At 43.3% G+C, this 26,968-nt stretch overlaps 1 protein-coding gene across 3 annotated transcripts in view; it reads right to left on the bottom strand.

Moving 5' to 3' along the window:
- The window catches only part of LOC126922951 (uncharacterized), a 52,563-nt gene that overhangs the window by 5,751 nt on the left and 19,844 nt on the right, over window positions 1–26,968 (bottom strand). For 2 of the 3 annotated variants that reach the window (XM_050735925.1, XM_050735923.1), the window contains exon 2: window positions 65–220. In XM_050735925.1, the coding sequence (XP_050591882.1) occupies window positions 65–209 (145 nt within the window). In that variant the 5' untranslated portion in view covers window positions 210–220. Of the gene's footprint in view, window positions 1–64; window positions 241–26,968 lie in introns of those variants that run through there. The other variant, XM_050735924.1, reaches the window with a different exon arrangement.

Here is a 26,968-nt window from a genome sequence, read left to right as displayed (position 1 = left end):
CCTTTCTCCACGACTTTTCTCCTTTGCTCTTCGTAGCACGTCGCGAATCCACGCCAATACGCACGGTAGATGTCTTCTTCTTCTGTCGTGACTCCCTTCAGCCCGTCCTTCTGCTTCGACTCCTCCTTTCCGTTTCCGTTTCCGGAGAGGACGTTTCTGCCGCAAGTTTCCGCAGCCAGGAGCAGCCCGACCATCACCCACGTGATCATTCCTCACATCTCTGGAATGACAGAAATGGGGCTACGTGTTACGTAATTGACCGCCACGCATCTCTTTCGTGGATCGAAACCGGCTAGAGAATCGAAGTGTACGCGTGAATAACATTCACGCGTAGATAACGCTACGTGTCGCCAGCCAGTTCGAAATCGTCAATTTTCAACGGGATCGTAATTCGTCGATAGTACGTAGACAGGGTTAAAAAAAAAAAAAAAGAAAAAAAGGAGCAGGACACCGTGTATCAAAGGATTATCGTGGCGCGCGATAAATTACTCTTATCACGCTTCGATACATGACCTATCGCAGCCTCTATCGAATTCGATGATCCTACAAGCTGCTGGATGGCGATTAAAAAATGACCCGTAATTATTGGGATTAAACGTTGAACAAAGAAACAAAAAATCAGACCAAAAAAGCAGGGCGAGGAGGGGAAAAACTACAGGTGGAGATTTGATTGGTCGAAGTTGGAAAATTGACGCGAGACCGAAAGAAAAATTGTTCCCTCCGGACGCGTTGTTCTAACGGAGATATCGGAATTTCAATTTGCCCCGGTTGATCGGAGGATTTATCGTCTTATACGAATGAAAATGGCTTACGAGGACAGGGTAGAAGACTAGAGAAAACGTCTTTCAGCGAAGGAAACCTCGCGCAGTCGACAGATACGCCAGAATTCAAATCCGGATCAGGAATTACAGAGGAAGGGCTGGGAGCGAAAGGGTACGTCTAGTTTAAATCCTCATAGAACACGAAGACCACAAGGTCCGCACGCTGTTAAGCTACGTTCGACTCTTGTACTCCTCCGATATCTACGGATGTTCCGCTCTTCTTTGATTAACTGTATCGTTTCTTTGACTTTGACGATTAATCACTTGTAACGTTTCGGTTGCAAACTGAGACAGAGAGAGAAAGTTCGGTAACGGAGATTGGATTCCGAGACTTGCGAAAACATAGAAATGCATTCTCAAAGCTCCCTCCTAGTCGAGGATCTCAAGGAGCGAGGAAGAGTGTGATTCGCGAGGAGATATAGCAAGCTAAGATTATTCGAGTCGCCTGAGCTTCGACGTCTTAAGATTCGATCTTGATCTTGAAGCAAAGTAGATCGTTTAAAAATTGTTCACAAACAAATTGAACGAATTTCCAAGGAAAAGTACTTGGATTGATTCGAGCGCTCCTAATTCACCTCGTACTTAGTCCGGGGTATTTTTTGAACTTTGTTAAAATCAGCCGATACGGATCCTGTTCGAATTTACGGAAATTACTGGCTGTAATGGCCACGAGGTGCAGATTGGAACGAATGCTTCGTTATCGGGAGAACGTATCTCGCTTCTAATTATTGTGCGTTGTTTCAAAAATTGCTGGGAATTTTACCGGCATTCTACGATCCGAGATCGGGCGTAATGGTCGATCGAGCGACAAAGAAAATTAGATCACTAACAAGCATCAGGGAGCAATTGCAGGCAAGATTGTGAGTTCAGCCGTGGAACAGAATAATCCTATCGATTAAAACGGTGCCGGTTGGTTATGGTCAGTAGGAACTCCCCGACACAACCCACGGCTGTTCCACTTAATCAATGAAATACAGATCGATGAATATACTGTATGAAACGCTGTACCATTCGGTCCCTGTTCTTTGATATGAAACGTCAATCAGTAGTTGATAAGACTGATCCTTTCAATATGCTTCTGTTAGCAATTGTCAGGTGCACAGATTCTCTCGGTAGCTAAAGTGGCATTCGGCAGTGGGCGACAAGATTATATCGAGCCGAAATAGATAGTTAGAATTTCCAGGTGAATTCTCCGGTTAGATCACGGACGAAGTAACACGATTATTTCGACCGTATTCCCCGATCCGTTACGTCGACTAAGAATTTCACGACCTCTCGAATATCATCTCAACCCGGTTTATCGTCCTCGATCGGTTGCTCCAATATCGGGCTAACTTTAATCTCTTTTCTATGTGACGAATGGTAATGGCCATTACCATTCAATATGACCTCGTATTTCTTAAATCGTTCTCTATCCCCTTGGATATAGTTTTTAAATCTCGCACGTATCCGCTCCCATTGCCTGGTGATCTTTAATATAGAGAGGTGGACAGACGCTGCGCTTTTAACAAGCCACAGGGCAAGAGACATTTAATTGGAAAATCAAATGAGCGGTAGTAGTACATAGACGATACGGAGGAGCGAGTTTAACCGTGTCCAGAGAGCAGGATCAATCCCGTTGGTTTAAATCCTAGTCGAACATGTCGTCCACGAGAATCGGCTGCGGGTAAACAGATCCACTCGACCGTTGGACATGTCAATCGATGGATATCCCAGTTCCAAGCCAGCCATGTGTATAGTTCTTCGGGGTGTAGATCAAGGTTCAATTCTACGGATCGGTTGACCTATCAGTGCCAGCTTCCCAGCCCTATCAATGCTTTCGACGAATCGAGAACATCGGACCCTTTATATCGGTTCGATAGATAAGGTTTCATCCAGCGTCCTCGTTCGACCTTGTACGAGAAGCGGTGGGTGAATTTGTCGCGATATACCGCGAGAGTAAGAGTAGCAGGATGCGAGACGCTCGTAGACCTTAATCGATGTAATTAAACACGGCCAAGGAGCTGGATCGAAACTCGCTAAAAGGGAAGTTGGCTGGCCCAGCGGGACGTAAACTTTTACGACAGTGTTTCGCAGTAAAAGCTGCTGGACCTTGCTCGGAATTATATCGTTCCCCCCATTTTATGGTAGCTTAGATCAGAGAAACACCATGTGCTTAACAGTTTACCAAGCGTGTCTCGGGCAATAATAGAAATAACATAACGAACTAACGGAATGTCTTGTAATAAATCACGTCGAGCTATTTGCTCATCGGAGCAACCCGCTTCGTGACTGTCTCGCATTTCCGTTACGAACCCGGTTAAATAAATTCATCTGATCACGCGTGCCCCGGTTTTAGATTTCCCTTGTATTTCACGCTCGTTCGTGAGCGTGATTTATTCGCTGATCGCACGGACGCCCGGGTGAGAACGTAATACGCGAGCGGAGTTTTCCACGGGAAGGGAAAGCTGACTTTGAAAATCTTTTAGATTGAAATGGGATCGTCGGAGAAGAAAGAGGAAAGTTTCGGTCGCGTCGAATTACGATGAAATTTCATTTCGCGTAATCAATAGTGCTTACGGCGTGTTCAACAGAAGATCTTCGGCTTTTTTCATCCGTAATAGGGGAAGTTCTTTGTTCTTATACTCCTCTCTCCTCTTACCCTTCCACCAGCTCGCTTCGAATCGCGTAGATTAAAAGAGCTTTTTATTTTCCTACTTAGGAGCGAACTCGGCCCGAGAATTAGGTTGCTCTCTCTCCGTCGGATGAGAGGATGGCCCTGGTCGGTGGTAGTCTATAACTAGTTCCATTCTAGAACTCCCATGAGCAAACATTGGCCGTGCAGTTATTACTACCCTGAAGGTCATCGATCAAATCTCAATTTATAGGCTGTCATTCTTGTCAGAGCATGAAATCCGACTCGGTGGAATCGATATCGTTGAAGGTAGCTGAAATTTTGCCGAAATTTCACGTCCAATCGGACGTAAATATTGAAACGTTCCGTAGCAATTAAATACGGTTCCTGTACCATTCGCGATAAGTTCGTTTCATGTTGGAAAACAGCGTCTACTTTTGGCTCGATCCTAACATCCATTCGACTTCCATCACGAATTCAATCGTAGCAGTCGTTGGACTCAGCTTCGATCAATCCTTTTTCGTATTTATCTAGCTCCTCGTCGACGCACAGTAAATACAGCCAGTGCGTAGTCAGACAATCTTTACTTGCTTTCCGCCACTCGCTCTTGTACACTTTCGAGTTTCATGTCCTCGTTGCAAATTTCTCCTTCTATTTATTTCCACGTGTTTTTCATTTCATCTCTATCAAAAGGCAAAGCACGTAAGCAAATTTGCAAAAGCCAGTGAGCGCGTTTTCACACCAGGCAGGACCAGGCTGCTTTTTTAATCCGCAAGCTAGCGTTCAACAGCTGGAAAATCTTCGACAACGAGGAAACCGGTCGTAGAAAAATTGATTTCGTATCAGAGTGCAGGTTCTGCTTCTTTTGTGCAACCTTCGAAACGATAGTAAAGCGACGGCCTGGCAAAGTTGGCGCAAACTCGGGGGCAAATTCGCGCGGGACGCTTCATTGCTTCCCAATGGCCGGAGTAACTCAATTCTAAAATGCTGCTCTCGGCTTGTTCTCGTGTATAGAACATCGTCGGTATATTTGCCAAGCTACACGTTATTTTTATAACCGACCGTGGTGCTCGCGGCCCAGCGGTAGCTTCAAATCGACTGGATGGAATTTCGTTTTTAAAGCGTTACGACACGTTACCAAGGGTTGCGCCGCGTGTGTGCACCGCGCTTCTGATTATTTCCGTGATACATCTAGAAATATTTACAATGCCGCCACGTTGCTAGAAAGTCGAGTTCACCGCGATATTTGCCAGAGGGGGAAGATAAATCGGATCGTCTTATTTCCAATTTCAAGCAGCAGTTCCGCCCTATAAAGATATACATTTGTCTCTGGATTTATCGTTGTTATGGGAAAGAAAGGAGACCGATTTGTTTCGTTTCAAATCCCAGATCGAAGCAATTACAAGTTTCAGAGATACATAAGCGATCGTTGAAACTGTTTTCTGCTAAATCATCGTGATTCGCGCCTGGAACACGTAGTTGGATAATTATTCAAACGAAAAGCGGGAAATTATCGTTTCGTGATATATGTATGTATAACGCGAAGTTTTAGTTTGTCTTCCGGCAACTGGCAGATAAAATATTCCCGGTCTGGTCCGCGTAAGTTTTCTCGGTCAAACTGGCGCGAGTTTACTTAATTACCGTTTAATTATACGTCATCAAAGTTTCATCCCCACATCCGTGCGCAATTAAGGAAAATATTTTTTTTCATTCCCTTTATCCGTCGCGGATAATTCGTCCAATTAATTCCGGCATGGTGAACGTTTTAATCGCCACACCGATAATTATTTTCATGGCAAAACATCGAATCTATTAATGTATCGATCGCGCCTTTAATTCGACCGAGTTTCTTGATCGTCAGCGATGGTCGTTAAGATAACAGCGAATTTATCTCCGGCAGAAAACTTTCATTTCCTCCGTGGACGTTCGTGAATTCTCGCCCAGGACGGTCAGAACCAGAGACCTGGTTCACGCGGCACGATTTAATAAATAACGATATCGACACCTTCTTCGAGCTCTTCGTTTCGATGGCCGGGTAACTTCTCACGAGTTCAAGTTCTACGCACGTGACGAATATACACCGTGACTTTAAGTAAGGAACTTTTCGAGATTGCCTTCTGTTCGATTCGTCTCTCCATGTGTACATCGCTTTGCCGTTTAGACGTTCGTGAAACGGCAACTAGGAGAGCATCGAGGAGTGCTTTCAGGCGGTCTCTTGAGTTCCACGCCTCGTGCACGCCGCTTAATTTCGTATGCCTCTAATTTCGAGTAGAACTTGCTCGTGATCTCAAAGTAAAATTACTGGCTAACACTGGAAATTTGACACGATGATTTAGAGATAGATTAGAACGCTATACAGGGTGTTGCAGTAATCGTGATACAATCAGCAAGGGTTATGTGAACAAATATTTCGAAAATATACGATACATTTTTCCGTATGACTTTATTTTTCTATATTTACGAGAAAATATTTGCATTGAACAGAAGGGAACAACCGAAAGAGATTATTCCGCGTGTGCAAATAAGTCGACAACGTAGAAGGAAAGTTTTTCACGGAACGCTTTGTTGTGGATGAAATTACATTAAAAAATTAACGAAGTACGCGTGGACGAGGCTAATTTTTAACTAATCTACCCAAATTCCATAATTACTATTTCTTTCTTTTTTGGCCAACCACCAAACCAGAAACATTTATTATACATTTTAGTATTCAACGGTATTTTGGCATGTAGAATAACCTGCAGTTAATTATTTGCTCGTACCCGGCCAGTAATTATTTCAGCTCGTGTACGTATATTAAAAAAATGTTCGAACTCGATTTTATCGAGAACGAAATGCCGTATGAAAAGATTGTATTCCACATTTTCAATCTATTTCTCTGTGTGGAGTCATCCTGTTGCCGATTGTATCGCTATTATTGGATCGCCTTACGTAGAGGAAAATCGTCTTTCGATAAGGAGGAAGACTTCTTCAAGCTATTTAATCGAGTTTTTACCGTGAGACTCGTGATCAGTAAGCACCATGGATTTTATCACGCTGCTGCAACCAACTTTTCATTAGCGTCTCGAATTTTATGCACGTTAAAGTAGCGCGCGTGCCGCTTAATCGCTCGGCAAAAAGTGGCGTGGCGAACAGAGAGAATTTCAGCCGTATAGTATAATGTAAATTTCGTGGCTTGCTCGGCCGGCGAAGCTAGTAAAATCCTCGGCTAGCAGGACACTAAAACCGCGTTACGCCAGGGACGGTGCTATCCTGGTTGCGTTTCCGGCTTTCCAGCGAAATGGAAAGTTCAACGGAGATTCTTGTGCTCGAGTGTCGTTCGCTTTGGCTTTATGTTGGCGGTAAAAGGTGAAAAAGCTAGACTGGAGAAGAATACTCCTTTTTTCGCTTAAGAAGATACGCCTCGGATATTCTTTATCCGGTTACTTTCCTTCCTTTACGTTTTAACAGATGCCGAGGTTCGTTTGCATCATTCGCTTATGGAAAAGTTCATTTTCTTTAACGGACGTCTTCGTGGCAAATGATAAAGCATTTAAAGGGTAAAGAAAACGGCTCGACGAACGAATACCAAACTTACGTAGTTCTATAGCGGATAGAGTATCCCGCTATAAATACACGATGCATTCGTAGATATGGAATCCGAATAGATGTAGCGGGGTCCCATATGGTATGGGGCGTACGTGGATATGTTCTCGTAAATATGCTACTCTTCTAGATTTTCCCCTCTGTATCTCCATACGTATAAAACCCTAGTAAATAAGCCACTTTTATGGACATGAAAATTCGAACGGTTAGAGACCAATCCTGTATGGATGTTACAATACGTATGGGGTTTTTTCATCGTCGCGATATTTCGTCGTCGACGCGTCCACGGATGTATATTTCCCTATAATCTCATCTTGTCTCGAATCGGGTTAATTTCTCACGTGCAATTCGCTCGACGTGCACGAAGGAGAATAGGGAAATTCGTGCGACGAATTATAAAAAAGTTAGTTACGCTGTCAGTTTTGAGCTGCCATCGTGACTTTAATTCAACTACATTTCGAGGAACATAGGCCGATAGAAAGAGAGAGAGAGAGAGAGAGAGAGAGAGAAACATATTTGCATGACAGAAAATGTTTTCTCTTTTCTTTTCACGGGAAATGTATTTGCTGCAGCTATATTGCTGGTCAGAGCGCGCAGTAAAAAAGGAAATGGCGAAACGAGCGTGCGATTCTTTTTTTTTTCAAAATCCGCTGCCGTTTTCGCATTTACATTTTCCTGGTTGGCGCGTCGAAGGGAAAAAAATTAATTGGTTGACCGAAACTAATCGCGGGACGCATTAAAACGCGGCGAAGGTTTCGAACGAACGATCGCCGAGAGATTACCGCGCCGGTGGAAATCTACGATGGAAAATGCGAAGGAGCGAAATTTCATCGCTCGACTCCGGACAACGCCGAGAAAGTATGTCGGCGACCTTTCATCTGCGTGTTCTGTTCTCACGGGTTGTAGTTCAATTTGTCGAGGAACAAGCGACCAACCCACGGTTTCCTTTCTTAATTAACTCATCTCCTGGGGGAACGGTGAACTTAATGGTCCTCCACGATTTGCCTTCGGCGCATCGAAAATTAATTTGTCTCGACCGCCATGGCCAAGCTCGCGTTTCCTGTTCGTTCGATCCTCGTGCAAGTTTAAAAACAATGTTTCTACCAGTGGGCTCGTGGCTATCGGCCGGGGTAATTGGCGCGAGCCAAGACCAATTTGCCATTTAATCCCTCGATGAGAATAAACGGCCAACCGCGTAAATGAATTCGCCGCCTCTTTTCTCCTCTGCTCCCTTTCACCTTCCTCGCCCATCCTTTATTTTTTTGTTGTTCCCATTTCGGTCGTGTAATGCGGTAATTAGTTGAATTTTGCACGTGCTACAAGAGCCCGATAAAAATTCATCGACGCGGGAGAACCCGTCGGTCGTTGTTGCTTAATTGAAAAGCATCGGCCAGCGGCGACGTCGCCCATTTTTCCTCTTGTAAACTTTCATTTAACGTTCCCTTCGACGTCCCATCGTTACGCAACGCTGCCTATTTTGCATAAATTCATTCTCCTGGCCTGTACCCGCGAAGAATGGATGAAAACGCGAGGGGAAAGCGGCATCAATATAAGCGGAACGATAGATTCCAGAGATTCGATAATCCGTGATATCGTGATTCTCTCTCGCGCGTAATCGCCATAATCTTTTGTAAACTAACGTTGGAACTACCCATATCATAAACATGCTAATGTAGTTAGGCGAACACCATGGAGCTGTAGGATACAGTAATAGATGTTCGATTTCGCTCGTGGATGGCGCAGGTTATAAAACATTGAATTTTGGCCAGAAGCCGAATCGAGGATATTAATATTAAAGGTGGTGCGGGACGAATTGAAAATATATCGCCGCGAGGGTATCGCGCTACCGGGCCGACCAATCACGCGCAGGGAAAAAGTATTTTAGATGAAATTTACGGTAGTGGACGCGAATTTACGGTGAACGGTGTTCGATGTCTAGCGTATGGCTTGAATATGACCTTCCCGAATGAAAGCATCGGTAAATGGCGGATGCTCCCATAAAATATACCGAGGGACGGTATCGCACGCTCGCTAGGCTATGTTCGGCTAAGTAACCGGTATTAATCATTCGTATTATATCACGGGAACGTTAGTATAACAGCCTATATAACGTATCAAGTTAATACGCTCGAGGGTTTCGTCTTTTGCGTGTACTCGTCCGGAATACGAAATTAACGTTCACTTGAATTATTATAAACTGCAATGTACCGCTTGTGCGCAGTTTGCACGGCCTGCTACGAAACACCTGCGTTGAATACAACATTCAGACGGACGGAGGGATCCCCCGTAGACGTAGCCAACAGATACATCCAGCACTTCATTTTGATTTACTATTCAACCGGGTCCGGCGTCGAGTTCCGACACACGGCAGACGTAGTACTTTGTCGAATACAGACTGCACAAATTTCCATAAGTGATCTTTCCCCGTGAATGTGGCGTTAACGTGCCACAAAATCCGCGGGAAACAGAGTTTACCCTGCGAAACCATGATTTCCATTGGATCAGGCGTTTAGGTAAACGGGACATGTTCCTGTAAACGAATATACAAGCTCGAATATACGTCGGAAAATACGTGAGATACATCTATAGGATGGGTCGTAGATGTCAAAGCGACGAAAGAAGTATTCACGTACGAGAACGTTGCTTAAAGCTTATTTCCCAAGTTAGGAACGATTCTAGCTTGGAAACGTGTCAGTACAATCAATGAATCAGCTGACGAACCTTTCTTTATCCAACGCATGCTTCGTGTATCTCGCTCTAACATTCACGAACCGTCGAAGCGATACGCGATACGGATAGGATTTCGGCAGGATTCTAATTATATTAGAGCGAGAAATACGAAGCGTGAATGAATTAAAGAGGAAGGTTCGTCAGCTGATTCATTCATACCGGTATATTCCTATGTTGGAATGCCACTGTCTTTAACTCGAAGTATCAAACAATATCTTCACACCTGTACTTTTCGCGCCATTTTGATGTATAAAATCCACTCTACGAACGTATATATTTCGCGAAACCCTATAGGGGAATCCACGCTATAAACCAGAACATTCATGCTATTATAGACTCGACACGAGTCGAACAAATTACTTTACCATAAACCGTTTGTCACGAAAAATGTTGGAACGTTGTCTTTGTTGCCACTGACACCTTGGAATTCTCGACAAATTGGCTGGCGAGGAGGCGAAAAAGCCTTGATCCGGCAGGAATTACGAATTTAGAGCGAGGGCACGTCGAGCGGCGTGTTACTTCAATACGGGTACGCGCGAAAGCATTGGCGAAATGGGGAATAGCCCATAAAATATGAGACGGTTGGCAAGCTCGGGAGATCTACCGGTGCTTTTCACGGCGGCGGTGTCGACGTCGGCGCGGCGTCGGTGCTGGCGTTTTCACGGCTGAAAATCACTCGTGAATTCCACTGTAGTCGGCTCGTTCTTTCTCCTCTCTACCCCGCCTCTTTTTCTCGCGCGCTCTCCACAGGCCGACATCGTGAAAGAGAAAGGCTTTTTCGCTGTAGCATTTCCGCGAACGACGCCCGCGACGAGGACGTAGACGGTGTATCTCTGGTCCCTCTGTTCTTCTCTCTTCGCCCTGCTTGCTACGCCTCGGCCAGGGGGGAAAAGCCATCATCCAATTTTTCATCGTGCCGCATCCGTTTCACCGGGGTATCACTTCCCTGACTCGCTCGAACGTCATTAGGGCTCCGCCGCTTGTGGAAAGATATCGTTTCCACTTTTCCCAGAGACACGGTTTCCCAGCGAAACACGTTGCTCCCTTTTTACTCGCGACAAGCTTTTTTTCACCGTCACTACGCCTGTTACACGTTCATACAGAGGCTCGCAGAAATATGTAGCAAAAAATGATATTTATGTAACGCGAAATATTTGGCAAATATTAACACTTACTATAGAAAACGTCTTGTATATTGAAGATGTCGTATGAAACATTTCGAAATTTCATCGACGTGTGTATTGGTATTTGAAACGAGTACCAAAGTGCACGTATAAATTATACGACTTTTATAGAAGATATAATTAAATATACAATTAATGCTGAAGGCGATCTCATTAAATATTAATAGCCTGTTCAAATACTTTGGTGATCTTCGTCAAGATATACCTGCTCCAAATATCTAACGGGTTCTATGTAACTTTTGAGATTAGTTTCGAACTTTGCCATTATGATCGTGATAGCTGAATCTCGTTACAGTGTTCATTTTCAAAATGTTTTATATAACATGTGGGATATATATATATATATATAGACATAAAAATAGAGTACAGAGCATGTTCATAAAAGACCCGTATAAGTGTTCGACCGCTTTCGCGAACAATCGTATAATACGTTGGGACGTTTTAAACGACGTACAATCTTTTAGGAATTTCTGGCCAAATATCGATTTAAGTTAGATTCACGAGTTTGCAGATTGAGAGAGCTCGTTGCCAGAACGTTTCCTCGATTCGTTTCCGTGAACGAATAGTTCGCGGCGCGACGTTGGGACAACTTCCGTTGCCAGATGCCCTGGACGGCAAAAATGTCCACAAATTATTATTCTCCTCGAAGGAATCGCGCAGAGAATCGAGTAATTTAGCCAACTATATAATATGTATATATATATATATATATATATATATATATATATATATCTAGAAGAGGCGCGGAGAATATCCATCTCTTGCAAACTTTTCCATTTGTTCCTTTTCTCAATTCTCTTCCATTCTTTCGTTTTAACGAAGACATTCTTCCATACTTGACGCGTTCCATCGATCGATGCCATTCCCCCTGTTTATTCCACTTTTAACGATGTCGCTAATCGGCCGATCCCGAGACTCTCGTTCACGATAAAGTGCACCCGATAATATCATCGCTTGCGCTATCAACCATTTTCGACTGTCGATCGATCGGAGGCGCCCACGGTGGCAGCCACAATTAAAACTTTCGAAGCTCCTAGGATGGGATATCATTTATGGGGCTAATTACCGAGGCTGAATAAATGGGAGGCGATGAATGAGAAATGAGATCTCGCGTTTGGTGTTCGCTTCGACTTCTTCGGGTTCGGTGGGAGGCTCTTTCATCGACTTCTCTCTCCTTGGACTACTTCCAGTATTACTTTTCCGGTTGTTCGGAGCTGAAAGGCATTACACGATTTCCCTTCTATGTATTTTTTTCTTTGCCTAGCACCCTTAGGATCGCCGAAAGCGAGTCTGTCGCAGGTGTCGGAGGTAAGTTGAGGCCGATTCTGGCGCAACAACCTCCGTTTCTTTTCTTTCTTCGTACTGCAACGAGTTTCAGCTCGTTCGATATTCTTCGTCGTCCCTGTTAATTATACACTTAGAAACTTTGCTTTTATCCCGCGGTCTACTTATTCATAAACTTCCGTGAACTGTGACGGGCAGAGAGGGTGGTCTCGAACCACTCACGAATCGACTCTCTTCTATCCTCCCTAGACCCTCTTCACGGATATTGCACGTATGTAGCTCAAGGACAGAACTTCTTCCTTCGAGGCTCGATGGAATATAAGATAGCGCTTATCCTCGCGAAAAATATAGTCTCGCTGTTGAAAGGAAAAGATCCAGTAAGAACAGAAAAACCGATTTCCTCGATCGAAAATTAAACCATCCTGTATCTCGTGACCAGACAACGTTCCTGTTTCCCCAGGAAATTAACTGAGCTTGATTCGAACGTTTCTCGTAGCTCGGTAAATCATCAGTTCGTTAACTTTCATCGTCGTTTATTTTCTTTCCACTTCTTCTCTGATAACAGTTACCTACATCGATCGGGTAAATGCGGCGCGAAAACGTTAAAACAAAGCGGAAACGCTTTATTCCACGGTAATAACGTTTGACGCGTGAACGCGTAAAGGATTAAAAGCGATCATGAATCTCGGCGAACTTTCTACGCGGTGTTCTACGACGGATGATTTTACATAAAATTCATGAAAGGCGTTCTGTCCAATCTATCCGCGTTAAGTTCGTAACGAGCTACTGTTCGCTCTCGTCACGAAGTTTCGCAATAACCTCCATCTGTACTTTCTAGCTACGATTTCGAAAGCGGGTATACGTGCAACAATAAAAACCAAACGCTGGACTGGAAATCCTGTTCGCGAACCGCGGTATAACTCAACGGCGAAACCGAGGGAGATATTAAACGTTGCTAAGGACAGCCATATACACCGGTTGTCTCGTAAATATTTCAATCGTGACGCGATCCTCGACGAATCCACGGGGCAACACATCGGTTTATGCAAAACAGCTCCCGCGACAAAATAGGGCGGTCCTGGCTGAGCATCTGTCTCGTGTCAAAGTTCTTTCCCTCGACTGGCGGTGGCTGGACCAGACGAGCTACGCGCCATCCATTCTCGTTGTCTGGCCATGCACGTAATTTTCTCCTTTTCGGCCACCACCGTATACGCCCGTCAAGCTCCGTGGTACATTCGCGGTATTTTAAACGAGCTGCTCCGTAAGATCGAGTTCAGTTCAAAATACTATTTAATTTTCCGAACAGGAAGTAAAGAAGAATTGTCTCAATTTGTCGTACATTTCGTGTAACATGATCGTGTATCGCTTTTTGAAGGAATTATTTAGTCGCAAGTGTTTGGCTTGTTTATGGGCGAGAACGGTACAGCGAGGTCGTAAAATTGGCCACGAGTTAAGCTTTACATTTCGTGAACTGCAGTAACTTGAGAAGATTTTAGGAGACACGAGGATCTAGGCCCTTATTCAAGGCTTCTTCCTTTCCGATGTTCCTAAAATTTGCTCCCTCGTATACGAGGGCAAATTTTAATAATTTATATCTCGCGATATAGGAATGTAGATTATCGTGTGGTACTGCATGATGTTAAATTAGAACTAATTTTACGATAAGTGACGAATATTTTCGAGAATCGCAATATTAAAAAAAAAAAAAATATATCTTCTCGCGAAGGGAACAGATTTTAATACACGACTCTTGTATTTTTGATATCCTGGAAATTGGAATTTTACGACACATGAATGATGGAAATTGATTTGGAAAAATTGAAATGGTCGCGTGCATATGCCGCTGGATGCGACTAGATCAGTCGACGTCATCACTTAACGTTCTACTTTACGACCTCGCTGTATATCATCTCCGCCGACTATACGATGCTTTTGCTTCGTAAAAACGTACATCGAATCGGATGTGCTTTCGTTTCGGTAAATTTCCCGCCGACGAGACGGAAATCGAACGACTACATAACGATTGGTTCGAGTTTCGAGCCAAGAGAACGAGAAAGGAAAACGAATCGTTGGGACGAGGCGTTCTCGTGGCGAATTTTTTAGATGTCTAACGACCGTCGAAAGTATTCGTTACTTCTTAAGTTGTCTCGATTACTCTGTCGATCTTTGTTGTGGGCACGGTACAGATTTGCGCGCAGACGTGCAAAAAGTGGACGAAGAGCAACGATAACCGAGTCGTGGTGAGTGGAGGGAAAGAAAAAAGGAGGCGGAGAAAGAGCGCGAAAAGCTACGAACAGGAGAAAGTTTCGAGCTCTCGAGCGGCTAACGACCGTCGAAAGCACCGATGTCGGTTCCTCTTTCCTCGTAGCATTAACCAGTGTTGCCTGCCATTGAAACCATGAAACGAGTCCCCATCTGTACGACCTGCCGTCTGACTACGTCGCTACTCTTTCCCCTTTACTTTCCCATTGTCGTTGTGCTCATGGCTCGGCGGGACGTGCTGCGATTCGCAATGTAGTAAAACAAGGAAGAAGTGAAAGGGAGAAGAGAGAAAGAGAGAGAGAGAGAGAGAGATAAAGGCAAAGAGACGAGAAAAAACTGGAAAACAGTATCGAGCGTGGACCGGTTGTTTCCAAATCGATGCATAAAGAGAAGAGAATGGTTGATCAGACCAACGGATGAACGGGGATGAATGAACAAAGGAGCGCAGGAGAAAGAGGAGGAAAGGCAGAAAACTGGAATTGTTTTGTCGTCGCGATCGAGTGAAATGGAAGATCCAAAAAATAGAAGAAAGGAAGGAAGGAAGGAAAAAATAAACGACGAAAGAAGCAGGATAAAAATGCGAAGTAGGATGAGAAGGGAAAGTTTTCAGCGCGAAACTCTCGACCGACTAACGACCATCGAAAGCGCCTGCCTTTGGCTAGCTCACGGAGTGCATCGATCCTGGCTTTCCTTACTGCTTTGGAATAAATACTGGAAGAATACCCACTTGAAGACGGCTGGCTAAAATTATTCTCGTCGTTCCATTATCATTAAGTACGCTCGTAGAGTACCTGCTTGGCGTGTGTGTTTACGTGTATTTTGTAGACTGACAGGAAAGCTGGGTGGCGATGAAACGAAGAAAAACGACGGAAGCGTGCTGGGAGAACGCGGAAATCGTGGGGATAGCGATGATAATAATTCATGGAGCTAATCGGTTCGCCTGCCTTCAGCTAACCTACACCGAAATTCCGAGATACTCCACTGTTTTCCAATCTCGCCAAATCTTCTCGTGCAATCTTCTTGGGAAAATGTACGCGGTTGAACGTTGAAGATTTTCCACTGATTTCGCTTCGTGTTCCCTCGTCGGAACACCGATAGGATTATTTTTTATCGAGTATCGGATACATCGGCTTGAAAATGCAATTTCCACGCTCCGATCGGATAATACCAGCGATTCGTGTTCACCGAACCTAGAACAAAACTTTCTCGCAAGAGCTATCAACAGGTTCATTAAAAATTACGTGATTCTTGAAAACGTAGCTACGTTCGTACCGGCGTATTCGAAGCGATGGAAAGTAGCGGCGAATTGTCGACGTTGAGCTTCCAAAAATCGTCGCCGGTTAGAAAGCCACGCGTGAAAATAACACGTCAGATAAAACACGCTGCTCTCTTTCCCCCTCTCCCCCGTTTTTCCTCCAGTGCGCTGTTCTCTCTTTCTTCTTTTTTTTATTTTCTCTCCTTTTTTCGTTTTATCGCGCGACGATCGTAACTTCGCAGCCAGATAACATCCTCGGCCAAAATTAACCGGGACGCAAGAGTTTGGAATCGTTTCTAAGGTAAACAAGCTTATCGGGTCGATTTATGCCTCGCGTAATTTCGTAAAACAAGCTGGGTCCGGTGTTATTTCCGCTTTAATGCCATGATAAATTGAAGCTTCTTTTCGGAAAATAGTGGTGCCAGATTATTTAATGTTTTCCGGCTAGATCGGTGAACATTAGTTAGGAATAATTCAGGCGACCTGGAAAATTTCCGACATCGATTAAACCGCGAGCCCATGAGTGAAACGAGATCCTCGGCTTCCCGGACAAGTTTCGTCGCTTTCCTCTTGGGAAGTTGGTCTCTGAACAACAAGTTTCTTGGCGAGGTGATGACTGATGCGTGTATAGCCAAAGGTGGAATCTAAATCCTGGTAAACTAAGAGATAAGGGGAAGCGTAAGCGTCTTTGATATTCCCCGGCAAGCAACGGTTCATGCAATTTTCACGAGGGGCATGTAAGACGACGGATGAGATAGTACGCGATAACGGTTAATATGTTTTTTTAAATTCCTTCCACGGAGTACGTAAAGCATCGAGCGCGGGAGGTGGTTAAGTGTGCGTGCGGTTCTCCAAGCGGAACTATAAATTCGCGCGTGAAAGAGGGAGAGCGGAAGAAAAGAGTGGAAGAGAGGGTGAAAAAGCGACAAGAAAGGAAAATGAGGACAAAAAAGACGAGAGAAAGAAACGAGAGAAAGAAACGAAAGCGAGAGAAAGGGAAGGGAAGAAAGTGGAAGTACAGGGGATGGTTGGAAAGAAAGCTCGAGGCGGCGTTTTTATCTTCGGCATACGAATAATATATTTAGGCCCCGGAAATGAAGTAGCTTTATTGAAGTATAGCTATATTTTACGCCTGCCGCTTGGTTACGGCCGTGTGCGTGGTTACAGCGCGTATCAGCCTTGCAACGCAAAGCACGTTTAATTTCCTGTGTACGATTAATCAAAATTTCCAACAAAAACCGGCTCGGCTTTTCTCTTTCCATAGCCGAGGGTTTAATTATCAGAGGCACTCATTTTCCTCATCGTCGCACCTCGCTGCAACAAAATAAGAGCACCTCGCCTCCCTTCGTCTCTTGCTCTTGAATCTCTTTCCTTCTTGCTTCCTAGCCCTTTTTCTCCTCTATGCTTCTCCTCGCACCGCAATGCAGATATGACCGAATCGTGGCAGAAAGATTCTCGCGGTGGACCCTTTAACACTCTCTATTCTTTCGTACCGTGGAACCGGCGTCTGTGTGTCTCTTCGTTCTCCAGTCTCTTTCTTCCCGGTGCTTCACGAGTTCGCCCTTCGCCCGTTCCCGCACATTATTCGCGCTCGTAAGTCGGAGACAAAAGGCAAAGACGCGGCCTGGATGAGCGGAGGGACGACAGGAGAAAACGTTCCCTCTCTGCCATTCTCTCTCATTTCTCCCTTGGTGACGGTGCCACCACCATAGAATAGTAATGTCGTGCCCGAATCCGTTGACCGAGAGTAAAGCCAGCTCGACCCCTCTCGTAGCTGAATCTCGCGGATTTTCTGAGTGGTACGCGATCAAAAACGATCTCCTCGTTCCCAGTTAATTTCACAGATCTCTGATATTCTCCGGGTTGGATCTCTCTGAAGCAAAAGAGGTCAGGATCTTTATAAGGGTCGGAGGATCGGCCCTGCAAGAGAGTTTTCGAAAGGAAATTCACGGATGAAATTCTATTTTCATGAAATTACGTTATATCACGTGGACGTAATAACGTGCCGACAATATCGGATCAATGTGAAAATTACCGCGGTTTTTAAACGTATCTCTTTAAAAGCGTGCTATTTCTCGAATATTTGGTGTTTGTATTACCGTTAAATGAAATTGGCTGACAGTAACGAGACCTTGATGAATTCGCGCGATCTTTAACCGACCCTGACCGCCAATTAGAGCATCTCGATGAGCTTTCGTAAATTTTAAATAACCTCGAGGTCTAATGGAACGACATTGATAAATTGATAAACCTTGTGCGATCTGCAAATAACCATGATTGATAATAACAGATCCTTGATAATATATCATAATCTTGAACTGACATTAAGTGGATTCCTTGACTGACCACGATGCATTTCCATTTAATCCGCGTTTCACTTACGAGACAGACGAAATATTTGGAAAATTGAAATTACGTCTTTTTCTCTAACGCACGAGGAATATTATGCACGGCGATGTGTGAAAATATCCGCGGAGATACTACACGTATTTTCTTTCAAAGGAATTTTAATTAATTTTTGGTGTAAAGGCATGCCGCGAGAAAGAAGAACCCTAGCAAAATATGTTGTCTATTATTGCATACGCATTCAGTAAAAATCGCATAATTAACGCGTATAACGCGGATAAAAGAATATATCCGGTCGACAATTTTTCAACAATGTTCGTTCTCTAACGATCCGAAACAGTGAAACGTTTTACACAAATTTGACAAATATACGAATGCTCTGTAATATTGAAACGCCGAAACAATTTACGAAGGAATATTGCAAAGAATGATGAATAATCGACATATATTCAAAATGATATTTAACGATACATCGATACATTTCCCTGGCCGTGTTTAAAAGGAGTAACGAAATGCGTGTATGTATCAAATCATCATTTGATGTTCCTTTAACGTCGCTTTAATATTTAGTTTTCCATTACGCGTTACGCGAATTGTTAGCTCTCACATCGTCGTCGATATTTTAGTTAACCACCTACCTCCATAATCGGACGTCGATCGAGAGTATTTAAAATGAATTCACCGTGACTATAGCGTGGCCGTTTTCGCGTTTCTATTTTCGCGCGGTAAACACAGCAGCGCATCTTGCCTCGTGCAACGGCAAAAAACGGAAGCAATCTTGATCTCGACTGGTATGAAATAACGAGGAACACATCCCATGTTCTCAAAACTCTACTGATATTTCGCAGCAATTTCCTCTCGTTCTGTCTTCCTCGGATAAAGTATTTAAGGAGGAGAATAAAATTTACACAAGAGGCAGCGCGTCGTTTTTCACAAAAATCGAAAACTTCGCTCTCCCGTGGTCTTCTCTAATACTCCCCTGCAATTTCCTCTCATTTCGTGTCCCCTCAAAGTGAAGCACTTAAAGAGGAACAAAGAATATGAAGTCGGCCCAGCTAGAGAGAAGCGTGTCGCTCTCAACGAAATCAAAAATAGTTCAGCCTCCATATTTTTCAGATATTTCCTAGAAATTTTCGCTTCAGGGGCTCTACGATACCTTTACACAATGATAAAGGATAGCCGAATAAAATCGGTACAACGTACGAAAGAATTTCGCGTTAGAAAATCCAAAATTTTCTTTTTATTCTGATATTACCCTGTGATATCGTGGAAAATCAGCGAAGCACTTAAAGGGAGATCGGGCGTAACTTAATTAGTAGGGACTTGTCCGCTCTTTTTTCTTCCTTTGTGGCCTCGCGTGGCAACTTACAAAGGATGAAGGAACGCGTTGGCGGTACCGACCAGCCCCGAAGCTAACTGTTTCGCAAGGGATCGCTTTTAAGCTGGCGCAGCCTGGAAAATACTATTGTACGCACACCAGGGACGATATTTTAGGCGGGAAGCCCCTTTCTCCTCGTTTAACAGGACAACCAGTTCTGGATGGTACGAAGGAACATGAACATTCTCCCTTTGACAGTGAACACGATGTGGTCGCGTGAAAAACAAATTTAATCGCACCGCGTCAAAGCGGCGACCTTTCATCAAAGTTCTTCCACTTTTTTCCTCTTTTTTATTCCCTTTTCCTCGGATATTCACGAAACCACGGCGGAGATGCCCGATTGAATCTGACTATCGGACGTCGAGATTACGGCAATAAGCTGACAAAACAAGGAATCTGCTTGTCAAAGACAATCTAAACTCTGGTCTGGCTATTTCGCTTTGTTCTCTTCTAACTCCCTTCACCGAACGTAATTTACTTGCACCGTAAAAAGGCATTACGAGATAAATACAGCGCGACACGTATTTTAAACCTGTCAAATGGCCGCCGTGTCGACGAACAAAAAGAGCAACGTCGTAATAAGGGATGAATTCTGTAGCCGATATAAATTGGCGACGCTCGTTTCGGACAAAAATGAAGAATGTAAAATGCACGGAAGATTTACGATCCGGATAGAACCGGCCCTCGGTACAAATTGCTGTGATATGTAAAAACCGTTTAAAACAACGGCCATGAATGCACGAGGTGTATCGCTGAATATCCTCAATACGTGTTTAATGGATTAAACGGGCGATGAGGAACGCTGCAGCTTAGTGGTTGTAAAGAGACTACATTGGGAATCGTGGCAATCACGCGCGCGATAATATTTTTCATTGAAACAAATTGAAACAATTTAAAAATCGCGTAATTCCGCGGAAGACGAATGGGCGATGTAAATCTTTCGTTAACTGCTTTCTTTTCGACGATCTTCGTTTATTTTAAATACTCAGCTATTTGATCTCCAACTTTTTATATCGTAATCTCGTTTCCCATTCGGCAAATAAAAGTGTTTTTAAGGTTCAAAAGCTTTAATATATATACCGAGGAAAGATCGCCTGTATTAATAATAATTGCTGTTGAGCTTCTTTAAACGTAAAAACAGTAGCTTTGTACCGGTAGCTTTTTAAAAAAGCACAGAAACGATAATTAATTAAAATTAAAATAAGATTAATTGCAAGTTATAATTCTGTATAAATTTGATCGAAATTAACGATTAGAAAAAAAAGAATGCAAACTGGATTGCCTCGTCGAGAGTCTGTATACAAAATCGATATTAATAACAATTTACAATATCGATGGAACCATCATCTGCCATCAGTCGCAAACAATAGCGTAATTAATGTTGGCAGGTTTATATTCGTCAAGTGTATAATAAAATAAATAGGATAAATATTTAACAATTTAGATAGATAGGAGGCAATTATAGAGGAATAACTTTTAAAATAATTTTTAAATCTTCCAAAATTTCTTCCCTTCGATTCTAAAATGATTTTCTCGATCCTTCAACTATTCGTACAGAATATTCTCGCTTCTCAATCATATCGTATTCACAGAGATCTGTCACGCAAAATACACATTCTTGCCACGCGTAGCCAAATTTCCTTCTGGCGCCATATATACTAGTTTACTCATGTATTCTACCAATCTCTTCTCATTCATTACTTATACCGTACTTTGGCATGAACATTCTCTCTGTATATTCTGTGTGCATCACACGTTGTCCACATAGATTCTCATCCTCAGAATAGAAAAACTCTACTGTATCCAAAACGGCGCAAGAAAGTGCAGTGGAATTAATCTCGTCCATACTCACTGCCACAATATACAGACGAAATTATTCCAAAAATAATCCGAGAAGACACGGTAGAACGAGCCTTGTCCATGCTGATTCTCGCTCCGACGATATATAGAAATAAAGTTATATCGAAAATGATTGAAAAAGACACAGCAGAATGAAGCTTGTTATGACGGTAAACGATTTACTAGAACGCATAGAAATCGTATCGGTTTTGCAAGCAACGCCAACAATATTTCTGTTGTTTCCATTGCCGTATCGGTCATTTTATCTTCATCTCGGCCAATCTGAAAGAGTAGAATAAAAACACCAGTGCAATTGAAACGACTGTGCGGTAAACTTTCCAGTACCTCTTTGTGTATATTTATCCAGCAGAAAAACTAGTATGTGCGTCTATCGTCGATGTTTTATAGCTCAATCGTTTGTGACGGAGACGTTATCATCGGTTGCCTGTTCCGTCTTCTTTTTCATCTCCTCTAGACTCGTGTTCGCTGTACGTATCTCGTTCTCGTCAAAGGGACAAAAGATCGGCTCGCGCGCGAGTTCAGGAGCGAATTAAATACCACGAAATGTCTCTTCCGGCCTGGATGGACCGAGGGAAACACACGGATGAAAGGAGTACAGTGACTGGAGTGGCTTGCTGGTTGGCGGTGCAGCTATTTTTTCTGCTAATGGCGGACGGAGAGGCTCGCGAGTGCAAGACTGGAGGGAAAGAGAGGCGGATGAAAGCGCGAGAGAGTGGCGTGCGGGAGAAAGATAGAAGAAGGAAGCACAGACTGAGCTTAAATAACGCTGCGGGGAAAGAGAGAGAGAGAGTGAGAGAGAGAAGGAGAGGGAGGGAGAGAACGGGTATAGCTGGTGGATAGTTCGACTTGCCTCGGTGCTGTTGAATGATACCGGTCGAGAGTTTGACGGCCGGTAATTTTTAATCAGTAAAGCCATTCCCCGTACGCCTGTGTGTACATGATGGTAGCAGGATTTCGATGAGCCTGTTCGAAAAGAGGCGCGCATCGATGATAAACTGGTGCATGCGCCTATGTTTTCCCGCGATAGGCGAATGCTTTTCACAGAGGGCAACTTCTCGATTCATTCCGGTTTAGCGTTATAGATGGCGAACGTTCGTTTCACGTTACCATCACCCAGCATTTGTTTCCTCTTCAAGTCGCCAAGTCGTATCGTTATTAGCTAATTGTTCGTTGTACTTTGCGAGTTAATTATCGATCGTAAGGATCATTCGTCCGTTACCGAGGTTATTATCGCGTTGAATTGTTCGCTCGTCGGTGAATTCGTATCTTTACGCAAAATCAATTTGAATTATTGTTATGGTCGGGGGTTATGCTGTATTATGCATTTGGCGAAACAGTGTAGTTACATAAAACAGATTACACGAAGCCTGGCCTCGTTATTCAGGGTAGCAATTTTCATTCCGCTTTCCCGCTTGCCCCTTCACTGACAAAACGATGTTACGCATCCCATCGGGATTTTCTTCGTCTCTAATCCGCGAAACTAAAGAATCGCGCCCCAGCGGCGTTGCCGAGAAAACAATCGAGCCAAGCTACCGGCAAATTACCACACTGGATTATATTCTACGTTGCACTTGGCAACTTGCAAATTAACGTAATTTCACGCGTGTTCGCGACTACTTGGCCTGAGACGGCTCCGACGTTTGAAGAAGCTTAAACTTTATGGCTTTGGTCTTTCGCCGCGCTATGAAAGGAGAGGTTCTCTTCTCTATGTAATGTAAAACAGAAGTTCGAACGGTCGAAAGGCTCAGGAAGAACAAACACTCGCGTCTGATCTCGTGTCTAATTTTCATTGGAAATGAGTATTCGTTTGCATCGCCGACAAGACATCCAGATGCTCTTTTTCCTCGCTTCCGTTTCTATCCTCGCAAATGCCACGATCGAATAATTTCGAAAATTCACAGAGACAACGATGTTAAATTCTTGACAGAGCCGAGAGCAATTTCGCATTTTCACCGTCGCGAAAATTCCTATCGGAAATGCAGTCAATTTGCAGGTGTCTCGGTTGCCTCGTCGTTGCAGATATTTTCTCTCGCCTCTTTTTCACTTTTTCATTAATCGAAGTCGTTGCTGCGACAGAGTGCTTAGTTCCCCCGATGAAGTTTCGCAAACGATAATAGATCCCGCGGCGTCGATAAAATTCGATTCTTTCGACTTTCTTTCGAACGTTATCGTGTAATATTAAAATGAAAACCATAATAACGACGCGCCCTGCAATAAAAATTCTAATTCGTCGCTCGGTATCCGAACTTTGAAAATGTATAGTCGAAGAAATGGAAAGACCACACGTTTACATCGGCGAGAAATTTCGACGAGATTTCAGATGCGTGCGCTCTCGAGAGCCGACTGTGAAGTTAATGAATAATTTCTCGCCAGAATATGAATAAACAACGGAATCCGTGCGGGGACGAATTAAAAGGCCGGATACTTGGACCAAGGGAAAAGATGGAGAATTAAAATATTAAACGAACTTTCGCCTCGATGAAAATGCCACTTCATAGAAGTTTATCCTGCCTTGACTGACAGAACTGAAGGGGGCAAAAGAATGAAAGAAGGGCCAGGGAAAGGGGACGGATGAATACGAGAGTAGAATGCGCATTCGTTGAAGAAATATTTCGAGGAAATATTTTAAAGAAATCGTGTTTCACCGTTGGCAAGATTTTTGCGGCGACTTGGAAATTGCTCGGAGGAGCCACGCATCTTCGATTCGTTTCTATCCGGGGTGCCAATATTGGCTTGCTCCGGCTGCCAATACTATTTGCACGGCCCTGTAGGCACCTCTCCTTTATGGCACATTTGTTCTTTTATAGAGACAAAGACTGCACGTATTTTCCCTGTGCACCTTTTTGCCTCTTCACGGTTCATCCGCGGGATTACGCTCGTCAGTCGAACGAAACCATCGAAACAAGTCGACGAAGGGAACGAGGCAAGTCCCAAGATTTTACGTTCGTGGATATTTTCTTTCCTGGATATTTCCGTGTTAGTCGTGTCGCGTTTGAATCTAGTCCTCTAGCATCGTTTTAACGAGACATCTCTTCCAATTCGGTGAAACTCCATTAACGCGAATATTCCGACTATTTATTTTTCGCAAGACTTTCCGCCTGTCTTTTTGTACATTCGTAGATACAGATTCGTTCGGTGGTTTGTGACGAATCGCTTTATACTTCTCGTTGCTCATAATCCAAGTGCAGCCTCGTGGGACCGGCGATTAAATCGGTCCATTGATGGGACCGTTCTCGCACAGTGAAACAACTGATTCCCGATTATCGTCGGTAATGGAGAAAACGAGTAGCCAACGAATAATTTGAGAACAGCTCGGTTTCGTTTGGTCCTTTATCGTCGCATTAATCCGTGGAAATAATTTAAATACTGTTTTTGTGATCGGGCCCGGTAATTGCGCTTTATCCTGCAAGCGGCTTCCATTCGCGTGATCCTTCGTGTCAACGATACGGTAATTTAGTCGCAGTATTTATTGGCCGACACGGTACATTGTTTCGCGATATCGCGTTTTGTAATAGCAAAGATAACTTCGTATATCGTAGGCCGCCACTCGAATCGAAACTGTGTATGTACATACTATCATTTTGAAGTACTCTTTGTTCGATTGTTGAACTCTTTGGTCGATTTGTCGTAACAGCACTTTTAGAAAACACGATTTACCTATTAAAATGCACAACAATGGAATATTTTACTCTTTGCTATATACAGTTGTTCATGGAAATATTCGAATATTCATTGAATTTTTATACGAATGAATATACCTATCATGTGCGTTATACGAAACATCTCGTTAGGTTTGTAATGAGATTCGACTGTCGTGAACATATCGGAAAAATTTGAAACAAATCCGACAGGGCATAGAAGCTGTCAGATATTTCAACGACATGACGCACCCGTAATTTTATAACTGAAATACGTATAAATACGATGTTGTCGAAAATCTGCAATAGTCTAAATACTTTCGTGCGTCAGTGAATACACGTGATACTCGTACAGCTCTTATATCGAACACGTTTAAGAGGAATTAGCTTTTGCTCTGTTGCTATTGATTCTCGAATTACGACGTTACGATATTAAAATATATGAAAACCTGTATGTATTGAGAGAAGTCCTTGTTTGAAATGTTGGTCGGCCGTATGTTCGTTAATTGGTACGAATTATGAGATACGAATATTTATTTCACGTTTGCCGACGTTCGTGATAAGCTGCAACTGCGAATTATTCGATGAAATTTCCACAAATGTAATATATAGGGTGTTTCATTAGTAACTCTGTTACGACTTTTTTTCTCTCGTAAAAGGAATGCTTAAACCTTTGTAGGAGAGCGGACAAAAACGCGATTATAAATAGAATCGCTATGTTTTTAACGAGCTAGGCAATCTAGCAAACAACGCGTACATTAAAAGCCTCAGAGAGATGCAGTAAGCTAGGATTAACTGTAAGACGCGGAAAGACAGGCGGCACAAGTAGTAACGGCCCATCTCTAGTCAGGCTCATTTCGTAGCTGTTAGAACGCTGTATTCCACGGGTGTTACTCGATTGTCGCAAGTTATTCGCTTCCAGCCACCTTCATTGCAGCATTTTGCTCGCGGTATAACGAAGGAAAATGCTTTCTGTAAAGAAGACGAAATTTCAGTAACGCATTAAGAACTAACGTTGCGTAAATGCGACATTCCAACTGCAACTCGCTTGTTTATCCTTTGTTCAATTAAGATAATTGAATTCTGTTTCTCGCATCAGGAAATTTAAAAATGTCGAATCGTACAGCATGAACGCACTGTGAAAAAGATATATGAAATATATCCAAAGTATAATACTTTTTGTATTACTTTATGAGTAAAATTCCTATCCCGGTTTTATGTATTTTTCGCGGTGGAACTGAAGTCAGGTAGAAGGCTGTTTGTTTTATTCGTACTGGTTAATAAAGTTCGCGCGATTTTTGCATCGTTTGGTGTTTAACGAGTTAATTATGTGACGACAGAAAAAAGACGCGATATTACCGGACTTCTTCTGCTCGGTTTCTTGTCCGAATCACGGACCGTCGTTATCGTTCACGATACTCGTGGAAGTTTACTCATCAAAGCAGTGAAAAGTTCGAAAGAAAAAGGGAATAAATAAAGGGAAAATGGATCGTCGGTAAAAGATCGAACAGGCTAAATCAGGATTCACAGTCGAATAAATTTGGTGACGCTACAGGACGCGGATTCGCCTGGGACTTCCGGTTTTCCTCCGACTTCTTTCCGAACTATTCGAGTAGAAGAATCACCGTTGCCATGAGCACAATGCTAGCGAGAAACAAAGCGCGTCGTCGTGCTCAAGCAAATCTTTCCCAGCGACGAATTCTACAAAACCGCTTCGTGACCAAGTATTTAAATGGTTTTCCTTGTTAATACTAAGCTTGTTCTACCGAGCTTCTTTTTTTCTCTGTTATTCCGGGTTTTTTTTTTTTACACAACGAACATGAAAATTTCATATTCTCCAGACCGTTCTGCCTTTTTATCGTTTATTCGATAGGAGTCGCGAGCGATCCCGAGAAAATCTTCGCTTTGCGTAAATAAAGCATAAGCGAGTAAATATCACGGATATTAGAAGGATAAAGAGAAGAAGAAGCCACGTAACGAGTGTCCAGGTTCGCGCGTTAATATCGTTTAA

The sequence above is a fragment of the Bombus affinis genome, chromosome 13 (genome assembly GCF_024516045.1).
Source record: "Bombus affinis isolate iyBomAffi1 chromosome 13, iyBomAffi1.2, whole genome shotgun sequence".
NCBI lineage: Eukaryota > Metazoa > Arthropoda > Insecta > Hymenoptera > Apidae > Bombus > Bombus affinis.
Note: the sequence above shows the minus strand (reverse complement) of the source record. Positions and strands in the feature narration are given on the sequence as shown.